We start from the raw sequence: 19,755 nt of genomic DNA on the forward strand, positions 1-19,755 counted from the left end.
AGGTAGGTTTATTATCCTTAACTCACAGATAAGGAAATTGGATCTCAAAAAGAATTAAACTAACTACAAGTGGCTGAGCCAGCATTTGAACCAATTCAGAGTCCACGTTTATAAATAGTATGCTACAGTGATTTCTATTCACAGAAACGTCCTCTACTCTATGCACCAGAACTCTCTATAACCATGTCCCACCTGAGAGAACACACAGAAGGGCCCAGCAAATGCCTTATAAAATGAGGAAGAATTCCTTGAGCCCAGGAGTTTGAGGTTGCAGATGAGGTATGATGACACCATTGAAGTCTAGCCTAGGCAAGAGGGAGACCCTGTCTCAAAAAAAATAAATAAATAAATGTCAGTGTCATCTTGGGATTTCTGGCTTGAGAATTCTGGCTTAAATGCCATCAAACTCTACCTTCTTTAATAATCCCTTGGTGATGGTAAACAGTATAAATGCGCAGTGGCCTTTATCTAGATCTAGATTGTGTTTATGATAAAATGATAATTCCTTCACCTTTTATTCATGTTTTTGTTTTGAAATAAAGAATACATCTTATTTTTGTTTCTCCTCAGACCTGGAATAAAATTGACCCACAGCAAATATTTGCTGAATAAATGAATGAACCCTCATCCTTTTTTACCCAGACCTTATAAAATCATTTCCGTCTATTTGAATTTTTCCTACCACTCCTTGTTTTTCAGCATTTGGTGATTGTTGCCTTGATGGAAAAAATATTTTCTTCTGTTTTACAATGGTTGGGAAAGAAAAAGAATTTTTATTGAATTGTTCTGTGTTCCTTTTCGCTTGGATTCCACACAGCATCCTTTAATTAAATTTTTGCTATCTTAACACTACTTTCTCCTGGTCCCATATGTTGCTTCTCCTCCCTAACAAGAATACGGTGTCCATGTCTCATTCCTCTGTTGTATTTCCCCTACTCCATAAACAGAAAACATTCTAAATCTGAGGTACTCTGAACTCTTCAGAAAAAGTGGCTATCTTTATGGCTTCTCTGTGAAAAGCACAATTCCCAGCCTTATCTTTGTTCAGAGTAATATTGATAAAATTTGTTTTGACAATTTCTTTGACATATATTGTATGAAAACCAAACAAATGACCAAGAAGCTTTCACAAGCCCTTGCTAAACTGAGGTATTCTGAAACATTTACACAGGTTATAAAACCTGTCCTGGTACCTCAGCTGAACAAGACAGGCATAAGCAGTCTTTGTGAATTGCTCGGCTTTGTAAGGCCTCTCTGGCATCTGAACAAGCTACGTTTTGCAAAACATCAGACTTTGCATGAAAATCAAGATTCCCACAATGAGCACCAGTTGAAAGAGGCAGCGAAAGGGTCAGGGAAATGTCAAGAGGGCAAAGCTTCCCATAAGTGGAACTCAGAAAAACAAACTGAACTTACCTTGGCACCAGCTAAGTATATTTATAAAAAAAACAAAATATCTGTTTATTGGGATGGAGGGAAGGAAAATTCATTAATTTGTCCATAAGCAATGAAGTGATATTTCTACTTTGGTAAAATTAATCTTAAAGGCATTGGACCTAAAGAGACTGCATATTAACTATTTCTTATAGAAAGTAAAATTACACTGAATCTCTACCTTCACTCAAATTGTCATATACTTTAAAGTAATTGGTACCCCCCTTCTCTCCCTCCAAGACCCAGTTATACCCTCTTCTCCTTTAATTCATTTGCAGTTGCTGAAGAGTTTCGTTTCCTTTTCAATGACTTCAGGCAGCGTAGTGAGCCAAGGAATTCCAATGAGAATGAATACAGGTTGTCTGGCAGCTCCTGGGCAGCCAGGATTGTCCCTTGGGAAAAGATGCCCTCAGAGCTGGATAATGGTCCCTTAACTGGGTAAACAGTCAGGAACAGGGCCTCTTAGTCCTCATAAATCAGGACTCAGATCCCCTTTCATGAGAGTCCTGCTAAAAATCATCCTGGGAAAATAGAGAGGAATACAAAAAATAACAAACATGGGGAAATTGTAAGCCAGCCAAATGTAGATTTGGGTTGATACCACTTCAAGGTTTCATCCATTCATTCATTTATTATTTGATTCATTTGTTCAACAAATATTCAGTGAAAGCCCACTAGGGCCAAGGACTAATAGATACTAGGAACATGGTGCTGAACAAGATAGACAGTGTTTGTCTTGTTAGATCTTTATTCTAGTGGGGAGACAGCCAGTAAACAATTATATGAAACTGTTGTGGACTGAACTGTGTCCTCCCTAAATTCACACATGGAAGTCTTAAATGCAACTGTGACAGGCCGGGTGCAGTGGCTCACTCCTGTAATCCTAGCACTCTGGGCGGCCAAGGCAGGCAGATTGCTCAAGGTCAGGAGTTCGAAACCAGCCTGAGCAAGAGCGAGACCCCATCTCTACTATAAATAGAAAGAAAATAATTGGCCAACTAATATATATAGAAAAAATCAGCCGGGCATGGTGGCGCATGCCTGTAGTCCCAGCTACTTGGGAGGCTGAGGCAGAAGGATTGCTTGAGCCCAGGAGTTTGAGGTTGCTGTGAGCTAGGCTGACGCCACAGGACTCACTCTAGCCTGGGCAACAAAGTGAGACTCTGTCTCAAAAAAAAAAAAAAAAAAAAATGCAGCTGTGACTATATTTGGAAATAGAGCCTTTATAAGAAGGTCATCAAAGTTAAACGAGGTCATGGGGGTGGGGCTCTCATGCTGGGATTAGCACCCTTCTAGGAATAGAACCCTGCAGTTTTACAGCTGAGAAATCAGAGGATAGAGTTCAGGTACCCATGGCAGCTAGAAAATGAAGGAGAAAACCCTGGCAAGGAGATACAGAGAAAAAGCCTTAAATTCAGTTTATGAATTCTGCCCAAATCCTTGGCTGACCCCCAAACTACTCATGCACAGGGCAAATCCAAGAAAGCCCACTCAGGCTAAGGAACTGAACAGAGATATCAGTGGCTGCTCACTGCAAGGAAGACGGTTTGAAGTTTGAGTGCAGCCAAATTAACTGCCTGCTAGATTGAGGGTGACTAAACAGACCTTAACAGCCAAATGCATCCCATAATCCTTGACTGGATCTTGAATTTTAAAATATATCTATATAAGTAAACAATGTTTTTGGAACAATTGAGGAAAATTGAATAAATAAACATTAGGTGAAATTATTAATGTTGATTTTTTTTTAGGTGTAGTCCTGATTTGTAGTTATGCAGGAAAATGTCCCTGTTCATGAGAGATGCATATTGAAGTATTTAGGAGTGAAGCATACTTTCAGATGATTTGGAAAAAGTGAAGTGTGTATGTATTATAAGAAAAAAAGAGAGAGAGAGAGAAAGCAAATGTGGAAGATATTGATGAATCTATGTGAGTGGATGAGTCCAAATGAGGGACATTGTAATGTTATTTTAATTTTTGGTGGATTTGAAATGACTCAAAAATTTAAAAAATAATTTAAAAAGAATAGAAAACATCAGAGTACAGAATGTACTGCATTTAGTAAGTATTACTATTTTATGAAATTCATGTATGTGCGAATGAACTGAGTTGTATTAAAAATGTACTTCTTATGGTGCACTACATTCAAAAAAGTTGACAAACACTACAGCACTACCACTTACTAGGTACGTGATCTGAGTTAGGCTACATCACTTTACTAGACCTCAATTTCCTTATGTGTAAAAAATGGGGAATAATTACAGTACCTACCTCATAATGTAAGGTGCATAGTGATACCTCCCTCAATAAATGTAGATGATATTATTAAATAGAGCAGTTTGAGTGAGAGGTTGATGATAATAACAACACTATGACTTGGTTAATAAATATTTCAACTGCAAAATCCCCTCCAAAATATAAAGTGTCTTGAAAGTATCAAAGAGCTTTGAAATGACAGTGTTAATTTTGCTAACTGGGTTAAATATTTTGCTAGCTGGTTAAATGTTAATATTTACCAAAATAGAGCCCTAAGGGAGGAGAACAGTGCTTTCCTCAATGGGCACTGGCACCGTTATCATCTGACACTTTACAATTCTGGTGTTCGGTTCTCCACTTTACTCAGATTTAAGGCTCACAGGGAAAGCCTGGTCCTCACGCTTAGGACCCAGGAAGGTTGGCTAATTGTAGGCTGACATGCTTGAGAAATTAAAAATCGTAGGGACAGAAAGTGGTAGAACAGAAGTGTTCGCAAAGATGAACATCTGGGACGCTTAAACTAAGCTTTAAAGCTGGGGCGGCCCGGCCCATGGTGGTTGGCAGTCGGCATTCAAGACGCTTGGTGGGCGATCTGTTGGTGTTTTGAGAAAGTAAGAAATTATAAGACAAAAATATCAGAGAAAGCAAGAACCCTAAGAGGTAAGCGAAGGAGGGAAGATACTTTTGCCCTGAAGGTGTTTGCCAACCTCAGAGAAATTGAGCTTCAGTTTTGATGACTCCCTTCCTCCCCTTAAAAGGAGACCTATTGCCCATAAAACTGGGACCCCAAAGAGCTACATCTTCAAGGTAGTAGTAAACAAGAATTAAATCTACCCACTCCACTCTACCCCATGTCCCGGGGACCTCAAGAAAAGTTGTCTTGGGACGGACACGGTGGCTCACGCCTGTAATCCTAGCACTCTGGGAGGCCAAGGCGGGTGGATTGCTCAAGGTCAGGAGTTCGAAACCTGCCTGAGCGAGACCGAGACCCCGTCTCTACTATAAGTAGAAAGAAATTAACTGGCCAACTAATACATAGAGAAAAAATTAGCCGGGCATGGTGGCACATGCCTGTAGTCCCAGCTACTCAGGAGGCTGAGACAGTAGGATCACTTGAGCCCAGGAGATTGAGGTTGCTGTGAGCTAGGCTGACACCACAGTACTCACTCTAGCCTGGGCAACAAAGTGAGACTCTGTGTCAAAAAAAAAAAAAAAAGAAAGAAGAGAAGAGGAGAGGAGAGGAGAGGAGAGGAGAGGAGAGGAGAGGAGAGGAGGGGAGGGGAGGGGAGGGGAGGGGAGGGGAGGGGAGGGGAGGGGAGGGGAGGAGAGGGGAAGAGAAGAGAATTGTCTTGGATGTTAACAGAGAAAGGGGAAAAATCATCCCTTAGAGGTTGTGACCACAAGCTCACTGCCTTATAAGGCAACAGCCCATATACCCACATAGCCTACATAGTTCAAAAAAACTTCAAGTTCAGTTTAAGTGGTCCTGAACGTTAATACACTTAGGTACCTAGAAGAAGCAAGTGCAAATTTTTTCTGGAGAAATGAACAATTACCTAGATTCAAGGAGTACAACAAATCCCAAGGTAAATAAAAAGATACATATCATATTGAAACTGCAGAACATCAAAGACAAAAAATATAATAATAAAAGCAGCCAGGGGGTGGAGGTAGAGTGGAGTGGGGAGAATATATTCAAACAAGCAGCATGTAGTCTAACAGCTGAGTTTTTAATAGCATCAATGGAGGTCAGAAGACAATGGAATAATACCTTCAAAACACTAAATGATAAAATAAAGAATTATTTATTCAGGAAAAAAAGCTCTTTTAAGAATGAGGGCAAAATGAAAATGTTTCCAGAAAACAGACACAGAGATCTTTCACTAACAGAAAGAGGTATTAAAAGAAAGTCTGAATGATACACTAAGGCAGGAAAAATGAATCCCAAATGAAAGGTCTGAGACACAAGAAGGAATGGTGAGCAAGAAATGTGACAAATGTATGGGCGAATTTAAATGAATATTGATTATATAAAATAACTATAATGTCAGGTTAGAAATAAAAACAGGAAAGAATTAAAAGATGACAAAAGTTGGATGGGGATAAGTGGACTTAAAAATATTTCAAGATCCTTTTGTTGTCTGGGAAAAGACGTTAAGCATTGATTCATTTTAGGCTTTAATATGCATGCATGTTTTAACTTCCAGGATAAGTAATAAAAGAATAAAAATAGAGTTTTTCATACTAGAATAAGGGGAAAATGAATTTAAAAATATTGTTTAATCAAAAAAAAGTGCAAGAGAGATGAGAGAAATAAACATAGAAGAAGTTGAGGGGGAAAGCATAAAAATATGAGATAGATTTCTAGAACAAGTGGGGTTAGGGAGATGGATGGATGGATGGATGGATGGATGAATAACTAGAACTTAAGACCATGACTTACTCGTGACTCTAGTTTTGGTTTCATGTTACAGGTTATATGTGGAATTCTCATTTTTCTTCTAAATAGTATTACTGTATTCTTAGTTTCATCCTTGACACTGTTTGATATTTAACTTTTATTCCAAATGACTGCAGAGTTTTTTTGTGTGTGTATACATTTAATGTCATTAATTTTTTATTAAATTGGGATACGGGAATGCCTCAGCATTTCTATTTCATTGAGAAGTTTTTTGAGGTCTATCAATATGATCGATTTTTTCTTTTGTTCTGCTAAAATGTAAAAGAAAGCTTATTTGCTATGAGGTATAAAATTATGTATATACACCTAAATAATGATTCTATTTCCTAATTATATTCTTTATGTTCTGTATTTTTGTCTTCTTGATTCATCTGAGGCTTAATGGGGTATTTAAATCTCCCACTTTGCTTGCATTTCTTTCCATTTCTTCTTGTATTTCTAACAGATTTGCTTTGTGCATTTTATTATTCTTGACACATCTGATTTTGTTAAGACTCTACTCTTAATCTTGCAATGGTTTTCTACCATATATAGAATAAAAATCCAAAGGACTTACATGATCTGGCTGCTGGCTACCTCATTTCCTGCCACTATTCACCTCATTTACTCTTCTCTCTGTTGATTTTCTTAAATATGTTTAACATGTTCCTGTCTTGGGCCTTCATTGGATATTCCCTGAGCCTGGAATGCTCTTGTCTCCACTTTTGGCATGACTCAATCCCTTTCTTCATTCAGAGTGCTGCTCAAATTATAAGAGACTAGCTCTATTCTCCCTATGTAAAAATAACATCCTCTGCCACTTTCTCTGCCTTTACTGTTTATTTTTCTTCATAGACCATCTCACTATAGTAGTCCCCCCTTATCTGTGGTTTCACTTTCCCAGGTTTCAATTACCTGTGGTACAGTACAGTAAGATATTTTGAAAGAGACCACACTCATAATTTTTTAATGCATATTGTCATATTTGTTCTATTTTATTATTAGTTATTGTTAATCTCTTACTGTGCCTAACTTATAAATTAAACTCTCTAGGAGGTGTGTATGTATAGGAAAAAAATAGTATATATAGGGTTTGGTACTATCTGTGGTTTCAGACACCCACTGGGAGTCTTAGAATGTACCCCGCCCGCACATGAGCAGCGACCACTGTACTTGATAATTACATATTTGTTTATCTTCCTCACACAATGTGTCATGAGAGTAGGAACTTCGTATCTTGTCTTCACCCATGTATCTCAAGTTCCTGGCACTTAGTATTAAACAAATATCTATAGAATGAAGGAAACTGTTCCTGCGTTATTATTTGGTTGCTCCTCTTATCAATATCAGTATCAATCTTCTATAATGTGGTTTTGCTTTTAGTTCTACTCTGATATTAATATTGCCACCCCCATTTTTTGTTCATGGAATCTTGTCTACTTTTGCCTATTTCTTAATTTTCACTGTCAGTTTATGTTTATCTATTGCAAGCAGCAAATTTTTGCATGTTTTTAATTCAAAGATTTGTTTTTATAAGTGACACTAAGTATTTCCACTTTTTTTTTCTGTAATTCTACTTTACGTTTCCTTAATTTTGTTTTCTTAGTATTTCATTCCCTCCACTATTTCATAAAACGTATTTACTTTCTCAGATTATATGATACGCTGGCTAATGGCAAAGGGATAGGAAATGGAGGGTGGAGAAAGTAAGTTATAAAATATCAACCACAGCTTCCTGACCAGTAGTAAAAGCAAGGAAGGTCTTTATTAGCTCCCATATTTTCTTCTTTATCCTGGTATATGTATGTCTATAAAACATTCCAACCAGTTTCCTCTTTTTACCCCTTGGTTTTCCCTGCCACTTTATATGAATCATTGTGGACAGAGTAGATTGGAACTCAGCATCCCTTCTGAATCTCCTTTTGGTATACCTTTTTAGTGTAACTACACTTTCCAGATTCCCCTGAAGCAAGGGTTCTGGATACAATTAGCTTCTGCCATCTAGATGTACAGGGTCAAATTTTATCTACAGCAGTGTTTTGGTGTTCACCCACTTGCTTTGTTAGGTGTTAAGAGGGTTTGTTGTGGATGTAGTGGCAGTGGCAGTAGTAGCAGCTTCCTGATCCCTGGATGACAACTTTAACAATATGTCCTTGAAGTCAAAATCCAAAGGCCAGGCCTGGTGGCTCACACCTGTAATCCTAGCACTCTGGGAGGCTGAGGCAGGCGGATTGCTTGAGGTCAGGAGTTCGAAAACAGCCTGAGCAAGAGCAAGACCCTGTCTCTACTATAAATAGAAATAAATTAATTGGCCAACTAATATATATAGAAAAAATTAGCCGGGCATGGTGGCGCATGCCTTTAGTCCCAGCTACTCGGGAGGCTGAGGCAGGAGGATTGCTTGAGCCCAGGAGATTGAGGTTGCTGTGAGCGAGGCTGACACCACGGCACTCACTCTAGGCTGGGCAACAAAGCAAGACTCTGTCTCAAAAAAAAAAAAAAAAAAAAATTAAAAAAAAAGGAAAGAACAAAAGTCCAAGAAAGAGCTGGGCGCAGTGTAGTAGCTGTAGGCCCAGCTACTCTGGAGGCTGAGGCAGGACGATTACTTGAGCCCAAGAGTTCGAGGCTATAGACTGGTATAATAGTACCTGTAAATAGCTACTGCCCTCTAGCCTGGGCAACATAGCAAGATCACATTTCTTAAAAAAAAAAAAAAAAAAAAAATCCAAGGAAGGCTTCCTGACTCCCTGCCTTCCTGGTTGTAGCAGTAGTAGCATTGGTGGCTGGTCAGGCTAATAGTATTGTGGAATCTTTTCTGGAGACCCACCCACCATAGGTCCCTGACTGTCTAATAATTTTGTAGACATCTATTTCCACATATTAAATTATTTCCTGCTTATATTAATGTTTTCTGATTCTTAAAACCAAACCCTGGTTGATAAACTAAAAATTCCAAAATTTGGTATCTTTTTCCAGCTTAATCTCATTTTAAGGAAGTTGTTGAAATGTTCATTCAGGCCTCTTCCCACTGAGTGAGAAACTTAGTTTAGTAAATAACCTTTGGAGTTAACTATCTTGGTTAGTTGAGCATATGTGGCCAAACAAGTTATTTTGTCTCATAAGGAAAAGAACTCTTTCTGAGTTTCAACACGTTGTTATCTATTGGGTAAAAATGATCACTGGTATGTTCTGATGGTTTTTAAATAACTAGGAAAGTCATTATCTTGCAATCCGGTACTCAGAAATGTTAGGATTTTCAATATTTTTATTTTCCAAACATTATTTTAAAAGGAAATTAAAAGCATCAGAAATACAGACATGGCCTAATGGTTAACATAAGAACAATTATTATAAAATGTTTTAAATACATCACATACTTTGCATCACAGTAAAGCATCATGAGAACTAATTAATATACTCTGCTAATTAATCATATTCAACTGAATCCTCATTTCTTTTAGTTCTCATTTTAGCCCTTATGAAGAGACAAGTTATATATGTCTGTCTATGGCTATGTGTCTACACCTATAGCTATATCATGATATAGGCACAGATAGACATATATAACTCATGAAGAGACAAGTTATATAAATACCTGTATATCTATATCTACATATAGATATGGAGGAGGGCTAAGAATCTAGCCCACTATGTATTTCATGCAAGCTAAATCAATAATTTCTTGATGAGCATAAAGAGACAATACCTCATATACAAATGTTTAGTTTTCTTTATGCTATAATTTTTACCTCCCAAAGATGGGTCCCATGCCAGTCAAATCATCGCAAACTCAAAGGTCACATAGAAAACCTGACATTTAAAATTTTACAAGTAGAAATCACTTTTGTTTCAATCTTTGATTAAATCACTTTTGAAATGCCTGGCCAATGAAAAGAGAAATATACCTTTTAAAAGTGTGATTCTTGATTAATGTTATTAATATTAATTATAAAGCTATTTGGATATTAGAATAAATACCAGGATTTGAATTACGACAAAAGTCTAATCCCTAATTTGCCATTATTCTTCAAATGATCTTGGATCGTAGACTTCTTAATTCTTTATGAAAAGAGGTAAACATGCTAACCTATCTCATGGGAGTACTAATAAATAAAAATAGTGTTGTATTAAAAATATAAAAACACAATTGAAGTAGGTAATAGTGACTTCCAAAAATAGCATTCAATTACAAAAAAAGTGAGAGAGTGGATATTTTCTGTTATAAAATTTTAATAGCAAAAAATAAAGGAAGAAAGGGAGAGAAGGCAGTCAGGCAGGGAGGGAGGAAGGGAGAAAGAAAGAAAGGGAGGGGGGAAGAGATTGGTATGTAAGTCAGTCCTAAAAGATGAATTTAAAAACAAAATAAAACCTATACCTTATGCTTAAATCTCAAAACTAGAAATGACCGATCAATACTGAGAGCTAAGAGCTGTTAGATGAGGCTGAGCAGAGTTCCTGGTGATCTACTCTGTCTCTCCACACCTCTGGTGACCTCTGCATTTGTGAGCAGCCTGAGGGAGGTGCTGTAAATGGAATGCCTCCACCCAAAGGAATAAAGTACCTTCCAAATAATAATTCTTGAATGTAACAGTTTATAAAGATAGGTTTTGTATCTTGATGCTCATCTTGTGTGTGTCTAACAGTTATAGTTCCAAAATTCTAGTAAATTCAAATACTAACCGTATAATGAAAATATTTTTACATAAAAATATGAGTTCACAGTTATGCTAGGAATCACAGAGCATATAATAAAATTAGTGTCAGGTATAGAAATACTTAATCTGCTCTTCCTTACTGCCCATTTCCAGTTTAAGGTTAATGGAGAGAAATAAAACAATTAGTTTGAAAATAGATCTTGAGAATTTTTCTGTTATGCCATAGTAGTACATAAAGACAAAAGAAGTTATTTCTAAATAGTTACTTGAATACTGTCAGGTGGTTAATAAGCTCTTCTCACACAGAAAGAAAACAAAAATCAAAACGCTCCCAAATTTCATCTCTGTGCCTTGTTAAGCAACAATAAAGACTGACAAGCATGACAACAGTCCATGTTGTTTCCCACATAACGCCATCCTGCGTAAGATGACAACATAGTGCCTACTCTTCCAGGAACAGTGCACATTTATTATTGATGCAGTCCTCTTCATTAGGATTCTTGAATAAGATCATTCCAAAATAGAACAATTCACTTTTTTTTAAAAAATAGAGACAGTGTCTCACTAGATTGCCCAGTCTGGTCTTGAACTCCTGGGCTCAAGCGATCCTCCTGCCTCAGCCTCCCAAGTAGTTGGGACTACAGGCGTGCACCACCACACCCAGCTTAGAACAACTCACTCTTAACAAGTAGTAACATCTTTCTTTTTAAAATAACAATATAGCTACTCAATTGACATAAAATAATATCTATAATAAGAAATGGCAATAATCGTAATACTATATTCTTAGTTGGCTGTCTTATGAAAGTAAAGTACCTAATGCCAGTAGGAGTGTTTTTGGTAAGGATAGAGTTATAGGTAATACATTTATGGTTTCCTGCTTTAACAGTGTATTGTTTCTTCAAATCAACCTGCTGCCAAAAAGGTGTATTGTTTCCTATTTCACTAAGTCAGAAAAGGCAAAATTTATAACTCAGTTAATAAAAATAACAGCTCAGCAAAGATCAAACCTTCATATTCTTTAAAAAAAATGAAGCCTATATATACTTTGAAGACCTATAACATTGATTCAAATCTTAAAATGTCAAGAAACTATAAAGCAAATTAAAAGATATTAATACTTCAAACAAAAGAAAATCTTAAGTGCCAACTTTTTAGCTGAATCTTTAAGTTTTGATCTGCCACTGATCCCAAAGTTTAAAAAAGTCAATTAGTATCAGTAACAAAACCCATATACACAAGATTTTCTACCATCTATGACTTTAAACAGAGGGGACTGGAATCTGCTTGGCTGAAGTGCTGTCGTATTCCTGCAGTAAATCATTAGTGGTGTGGTAATGCATGGCAATATATGAATTGGCAAATCCAAAAGAGTTTATTGGCTGTAGGTTACACGGGCTGCTCCCCTCCTGGGAAGGGCTGCTGTTATAGATGCTGTAGTAAGGTTCAATTCGAGTGTTGATCGGGGTTGAGGTGCTCTGTCCACAGTGTTGATGTCCAGCAGAGATCTTGGGACTTACCACACTTTCCTTTGAATGACTTGGGCCACAAGCCTGGTCCACAAATTTCTTCTGTGGCTTTGGTGACAACACGTAGGCAGAGTTTGTTTCATGATGGGAGGATTTGTTTCTGTTGACTTCGAGGTTCCCTTTCCCCATGGCTCGAAGTCGAGTCTTCTGTTTGCAGCAGAAAAAACCCAGACCTATGTACTGCAGGCACCAGAGCACTTTCCTTCTCAGCCCCGCACTGTTCCGAGAATATATAAAAGGGTTTAATCCTGACTTGAAAAATATAAGAGTAAATCCAAACAGTTCAAACTGGTAAAGGATGAAGCTCCCATTGCTGGACAGAACCACCTGTACCAAGGAAATCCCCAGTGGAAGACAGCACACCAGGACTGACAGCACAATGATCACACAGGTGACCACAGCTTTGGAATCCTTGGCGGTGGAGAGGTTGATGGCTGAGACCAGCTGGAGTCGGCCGGCTGCAGGGGTGGACAGCTGGTTGAGACTCTTGGTGTATCCGTGGGTCTGAATGTGCTGCAGTTTGTTGTAATTCTGGTTCCTATAGAGAGCCGGCATGGTACACTGGATGGGGTCTCCGGCTCCCTTCCCAGGGGCTCCCATGAAAGGCTGTGGTCTGGAAGCATCAACTGTGATGACAGGGGGGCACTTTCTGACTTGAGCATTCTTCCGCAGGGTCTGAGCAATCATGATGTAAGAGACGAAGACCACAGCAACACAAAAGGTGAAGTCGACCACATAGAGGGACAAAATGGCTTTCCCTTTCCCAGCGATCAGACTGGACATGGGAAGACAGAGGTGGGACTTGCTGGTTTTCAGGGTAGCCAGCGTGGCGAGGGTGAAACTGGTGGCCCAGAGAAGCAGAGTGAGAAGCAAAGTGCAGGGAAAGGAGGCCGTGCGATGAGGCTGCTTCCCCAGCACCATCCGGAGCCGGTGCAGGGCAATCACGGCCACCGTCTTCAGGGACATGATGATGAAGCCTGAACTGGTGAGATGGAAAGTGAAGCAGAAAGCATCCGGGATACTGCTGGCTGAGCTGAAGAATAACACAAAGGTGAACATGGGCGCCGTGACTCCACAGATGAAGAGGTCACAGAACGACAGGTTCAGGATCATGAAATCAAAGTTGGTTCGGAATTTCCTGAAGGCTGGATCAAAGAAGGACAAGAAGACGATGAAGTTGCCGTAAGAGCCCAGGCAGAAGATGACTGCGAGTAGGAAAGTACAGGTCACCAAGGTGGCCGTGTGGATGAGATCCTGAAGGTCCTCCTGGAGGGAGGTGCTGTTCCCTCCCTGCGAGTGAGGGTCGCGCAGCGAGGTGGCATTGGGGGCATCCCGGAGGTGGTCTGTTGAGTTCATCTTCAGAGAGAAACGTCTCCTCCTCCTGTTCCCCAGAAACACTCAGTGGGAAGGGAGTCGGGGCCTCAACTCACAGATGAGCGACATGTGACAAAAGAGGCCCAGGGCAGATAAGCCTGCACACAAAAACGCAGACCCAGAGACAGAAAGGGATTAATGCAGACACAGAAAGCAATGTATACGCCGCTCTCGTTACTTTTCACAAAAGCACTAGAAGTTTTCAGCTCTGACCAGGTGCATAGAAAGCATTTCTCCTCACAAAGCCCAACACAGAAAAGACACAAACACCTCAAAATATATTCATCCTACTGATTTTCAGTTTTATGACACGGTGGTTTTCAAACAAATCTAAGTATCCCCTAAAGAGCATGTTAAAATGTTTATCACCTGGAGAGCAGATTCCTGACCCTCACCCCTTGAGATTCTGTTTGAGGGGTATGCAGATGTTACTTCTGGAAATATTTCCAGGTCAGGCACTCGAGATATATAAGAAATAACCTCTCCATCAAAGAGATCACAATCCAGTTGGAGAGCAGCCTATGTAATTACAGCCTGATATGGGTGCAGGGTGCTAAGGAAGCACAGAAGAGGGGAACCTAATCCCACTTGGGAAAGGATGAAGGGAGCTTTGGTGAGGAGGAGGCAGCTGGGTGAAGGGTGGGGGGCAGGGAGTAGGGACAGACAGGCTAGGAAAAGGGGAGTTGATCTCGACAGCAAAGGGATTGAGGCAAGAAAGAGTATGTGCTTGAAATCTAAACTGGAGAGTATTGTTGGTACATAATGTGGCCCTTCACTTAACTCCCATAAATTACTAACAAATCCTCCTTCTTTCCCTAGGAAGAATCCATTATTTCTCAGATTTATCATTTTTTCCCCACCTTGAGATTTCTTAGCCAAGTGCTTAACCTCCTTTGGAAAATACTTTGTGTAGGACTTCATTTGAGAGGGAAAAAAAATCAAAGTAACAAAGAGTGTCAGAATTACATTCACAATTTACAAGATACAAAGCACCACTTTGTAAACTCTGAACTTCTATATAAATCTCGGTTACTATTATCCACATGATGAAGGAGGTTTGCCCCCTTTCCTGTACTAAATCCATCTGCATTAATTACGTGTATACCACATGCCAGCATTAGGCTAGATGCTGAGCGTATAATGATGAGTAAGACACAGCCTCTACTTTAAAAGAATACCCCTTTTGCTCCTTCTTTCCTAACATTTTTTTTTTTCAGTTTCACAGTGAAGTTTAGTGTATACTCACACAGATCTTCTAGCTTGTTCCAAACCCCAAAGCCCTGTGTGGCCTGGTATAAAAGCTGTTCCCAAAAGATGCTTCTAGTGGGACAGACTAAGCGGTTCCTTGGAAACAGCACTATGCTCTTGACAACTAAAAAGCATTTACTTTAATCCAACATTTTAGGAACCACCAATGGCATTGGGGAGGTTCAGGGCTGATGTTCAGAACATTTAGCCACCAGCCCAATCTGGATCCCCCAGGCCTCCAGCTGTTAACCCTTCCGTTGCTGGTTCAAGGGGGTGCAGAGGACTGGGCCAAGTCAGTGAGGGATTACCTGGGGCTCCAAGCAGCAGCCATGGACTACCCAATACATAAGTCTCTCAGCATTTCTCAACACGTACAGCCATGCCAGTAGACTATCTGACAAATGTCAGTTCTGGATACCTGACTGGTATCCTTCATTAAGGAAGAAAATAACATTATCTACATTCTTAATGGTCGTATATGGTGCAAATAAATTTCTCCACTTAAAGTAAAACCAACGTTTCTGTTACTTTACATTTAAAAAGTTCTATGAGAGAGAGAAATGTAAATCCTTAACTTTTATTTCTTGATGGTTACAATTAAAAAACAAATAATGGATAGCTTTTACTGTTTCCATTTAAAGACTGTATACCTATGCCAAAATAAAAAAATAAAATAAGACTGTATACCTGTTTCTGAACCCTTTTGATACCTATGTAAGGAGAAGGACAAGTATTTACTGTTTTGCAAAAATTGTTAATGGGAGGATTGGCATTAATTTATGAAAAGGGAAAACTCAATTTCAAGAGGCAGGAAGAGCAGAGAGTGATACTAATGTCTCTAGCAATGCTCTCACCCCCAAGTTTTTCCTCTTTGGAAGTATAAAAGTGAGGAAGAGTGAACAGGGATGCAGGAATTCAGTCTGGGGAAATCAGGAGAATGAAGAGTCTGGAATTAGGTTGCTAAGAGAAATGAAGAGTAATAATGAAGAAATCAGATGATGGAAGTTATGAAAAGGCCAACCTAGGAGATACTTGGAAAGGGGGTTTTTGAGGGAAAAATTAGATGATGAGGCGTCAATATTAGTCAAGGATAAGAAGCAGGAGAAACAACATGATTTGGAGGAGTTATGAAGCAACTTTTACTTTTTGTACAGTTACATTTTTTTTTCAATAAATTTTTAAATTTTCTAGAAGTTTTTTAAAAAGAAGAATTCCAGGCCAAGGCGGGCAGATTGGTTGAGGTCAGGAGTTCAAAACCAGCCTGAGCAAGAGTGAGACCCTGTCTCTACTATAAATAGAAATAAATTAATTGGCCAACTAATATATATATAGAAAATTAGCCTGGCATGGTGGCGCATGCCTGTAGTCCCAGCTACTTGGGAGGCTGAGGCAGAAGGATTGCTTGAGCCCAGGAGTTTGAGGCTGCTGTGAGCTAGGCTGACGCCATGGCACTCACTCTAGCCTAGGCAACAAAGTGAGACTCTGTCTCAAAAAAAAAAAAAAAAAAGGGAGAATTCTAGGTCAGGAAATAATAATGGCAATATAATAATTTATAATTAATATATTAATTTCATTGAGTGTTTATGATGTGCCAGGCACTGTTCTCAGTGTTCCATCCTATTAGCTTATTGAATTCTCACAACCCTGAAATAATTAGTATAACATCTCTATTTTGCAGTTGAGGAAACAAAGTCAGAGAGAGATCATTTAAAGGGGTAGAGTTTGGATTTGAACCTAAGCAGTTGTTCTTCAAAGTCTGCCTTCTTCACCACCATGCTACACTGAACTGCAAAGAAATCAAGGGAGAAATCTGTAGGTCAGAAGATAATTACAGGAGATATAATTTACTGGGTGGTTATTACATGCCAGACACTTATATTACAGTCTTTAGATAAGTTACCCAATTTTATTTCATTCTCACAGTAATCCTAAGAAGTAGGTATTGCAATCCCTTCTTCACTGAAATTTCCTAGGATCCAAAACTCCTAATAACATGATACATGTACACACACGCCCTTATCTGTATCTATATACATCTATACAGATATAGATACATACACACTTCTGCAGACATTTTTGGCAAGCTTCATATTTTAAAGTTCCTGTATAAATCTCTCCTATTAGGATAATTAGGAAAAAAGGATGGAATCAGCAGCTGGGAAGAGAAAAGAGGAAAAGCAGAAGACAGTAGTAAAGGTTTCGAAAGGAAAAACTTTAGGAACAATAAAGGAAATGGAGGGAAAGTGAACCTAGGTCTTAATACCAACTCCTGGGAAAGAGGAGGCTGAGATCACAATTTAGAATAAAGTTATGATGGATAAAATGTAAAACTCAGCAGAGAAGCGAGTAAATTAATACCTATTTGCTATTTCTAAGTATTAACTAAAGGTCACCAATGTTATTTTCAATGCAAGCATACAAGCCACCCTTTATCTCTGGAACCATAAATAGGTCCTGGAAGACGTGATTAAAGTCATAAAAATCAAGATTTTTAATCTTAGTGAAGATTAAGTCGGAAAGCCAGTCTTAAGCATGCCTATTAGCAACAATAAGACAGAATGAATTCACATGCATCTTGTCACAAGGAGGGACCCTGAAGTAACTAGTAAGCAAGTTATGGGAAACAAGTATGTACAGTGGCAATTGTACTTTCTCATTAAGATGTGTGAAGAGCCTCTGACGATCTAGTGTGCTGTTTTAATTTTTTAGTAAACACGAAAAGATTTTATATGAGCTTTTACAAGTCAGCTCCTGACCTGAATTCTTGCAATCCATTTTTTCCCCCTTATAATGTCTGAAGTTCCTGCAGGGAAAAAAGCATTTTCAGAGCCTAACCCTCACAAAAGGCAAGGTTCTTATTCCCACTGTATTTATACTGAATAGGAAAATCTCAGGGAGGTTAGATAACTTGCTCAAGGTCACTAGGATTCAAGCCAGATGTACCTGATTTCAAAGCCCTTGCTCTTTCCATCCAGCTGAACTACACTGAAGCGTGGAGCAGCTAATGGGGTGGGGAGGAGAAGTCCTGGCTCATCTGACAGGGGGGTGATGAGGTGGCTGGAGCCCCCTGCCTGAGGACAGCGTGGGAAGGAACTGGCCATGGAGTGGAGTAGGAAACTGCGGGAAGGGGAGGTCGACCCCTGGCGAGGGGCTGGCGATGGGTGAGGGCTTCCCGGAGTGGGGAGAGGCGATGGCAAGGAGGGCCTAGGCCGGGCCAGGGAAGCTTGCGAGATTCGGCCGAGGGTCGGTGGGGTCAAGAGGGCTCCGCCCGGCCACGGGCGGTGGGCCGAGGGTTCCGTGGCCCCGCAGAGCGTGGGGGCGGGCCAGACGGGCTAGATGGCGTCCCCGCAGGCCGCACAGGTGCGCGGCGGCTCGGCCCGGCCCTGCGCAGCCGCGCTCCCCGCTCAGCCGCGGGTGCCCGGGCCCTCCGTCCCCTGGGGTCGTCCTCCAGGGGCCCGCCGCCTCTCACCTGCCGGGTGGCCGCAGCGCCGCCCCTCCTCCTCCATCGCGCGGTCCGGACCCCAGCTCCGCCCGCCGGCCCGGACGCCGCAGGGCTGGAGGCATCTTCGCCATCGCCGCCGCCTCCGCGCATCCCGGGAGCCGCGGCGAGACGCGGGCGCAGTCACGGAGACGCGGAGGGCGCCGCCCCCTCCGCCGGACACCCCGGCCGGCGCCCCGCCTGCCCCCCGCACCCGCGGCGCCTCCCTCGCGGCCTCCCGCGCCCGGGCCGGCCGCCACCGCCGCCCCACTCGGCCCCTGCGCCGCGCGGAGGGCGCCTGAGCCGGAAGGCGCGCCGTTGGGCAGCCCAGGATGCCCGGGATAAGCAAAAGCTGAGGTGCGGGGCGAGCCGGGGTGGGTAGAGAAGAGCAGAAGGGCAAGGGCACCGATGGCACGCAGTGACCCACGGAGGCCCACCTTCTCCCCATTCCCCGTGCTTTCAAGCCGTCTGCCGGAGCTCCTCACTTGGGCTGCAGCTAAGATTTTTTATCTCATAAATTGCCATCATCCAGTTTGGAACTTTGCGATGTAGAATTCATAAATCAAGTCATAACAATTTAAACCAACCAACTTTAACTTACCTATGTAAGCTCTCTTAAAGTTGTGAATTCACTGAGAGAATTCAGTAAGGGGAATAAATACAGGAAACAAATGCAAAGTACAAAGAACCTACCTGTGCAGCTAAAACGACCAAGCCAAGAAATCATGGATAGTCAATTACTATTTAATACTAGGTGGAATGTAAACAATCTTGGAAAGCGGCAGTGCTATGTATATGTCTCGGCTAATTTGAGCAAACAAGAACACAAAACAAAGTCCATACATGTCCAAAATAATGAACTCCTGAAATGGGTGTTACTCTGAGCAATCAAGTAACATTCCTACGTATGTTTGCTATTATGGGTATATAACAAAATAAAACCAGTTAAACTGTTACTCCTTCAGTGTCCCAACCTGGCTAACAAGGATCTTAATACTTTTCTAACCTTATCAGGGATGCTGTTTAGAAATAGAGAATGTTACGTGAATGCCCTCTCCTTCACCCTGGTACCAAAAGTTTAAATACTTAAGTGAGAATGTTGCTACTGCAATCTCCATTTTGGCCAAGTGTAATTTTTAAAAGAGAACTACCAAAAAGTACCAAAGAATGTGATTTATGCATATACTTTCTCTTTCCCAGTTCCCGTGCTTTCACTGGGGAAAAAATAAGAGGGCTTGCTAATTTATGAAGTAGATATTCAGTCTAGGAGTTGACTATGCTATTAGAGTGCTGTTTGGAAATTACCTGGAGAAGTTTTTCCAATTAATTTCAACCTAAATC

General features: G+C 40.5%; 1 protein-coding gene across 1 annotated transcript; it reads right to left on the reverse strand.

Moving 5' to 3' along the window:
• Nucleotides 1-5,957: 5,957 nt before the first annotated feature.
• On the reverse strand, nt 5,958-18,286 carry GPR75 (G protein-coupled receptor 75). The gene is made up of 2 exons (XM_076000762.1): nt 17,693-18,286; nt 5,958-13,786 (listed from the first exon to the last, which is right to left on the reverse strand). The coding sequence occupies exon 2, from the start codon at nt 13,668-13,670 to the stop codon at nt 12,048-12,050; it is 1,623 nt and encodes a 540-aa protein (XP_075856877.1). The 5' UTR covers nt 13,671-13,786; nt 17,693-18,286; the 3' UTR covers nt 5,958-12,047.
• Between the last annotated feature and the right edge of the window lie 1,469 nt (nt 18,287-19,755).

This window comes from Microcebus murinus, chromosome 3, assembly GCF_040939455.1.
Source record: "Microcebus murinus isolate Inina chromosome 3, M.murinus_Inina_mat1.0, whole genome shotgun sequence".
Classification (NCBI taxonomy): domain Eukaryota; kingdom Metazoa; phylum Chordata; class Mammalia; order Primates; family Cheirogaleidae; genus Microcebus; species Microcebus murinus.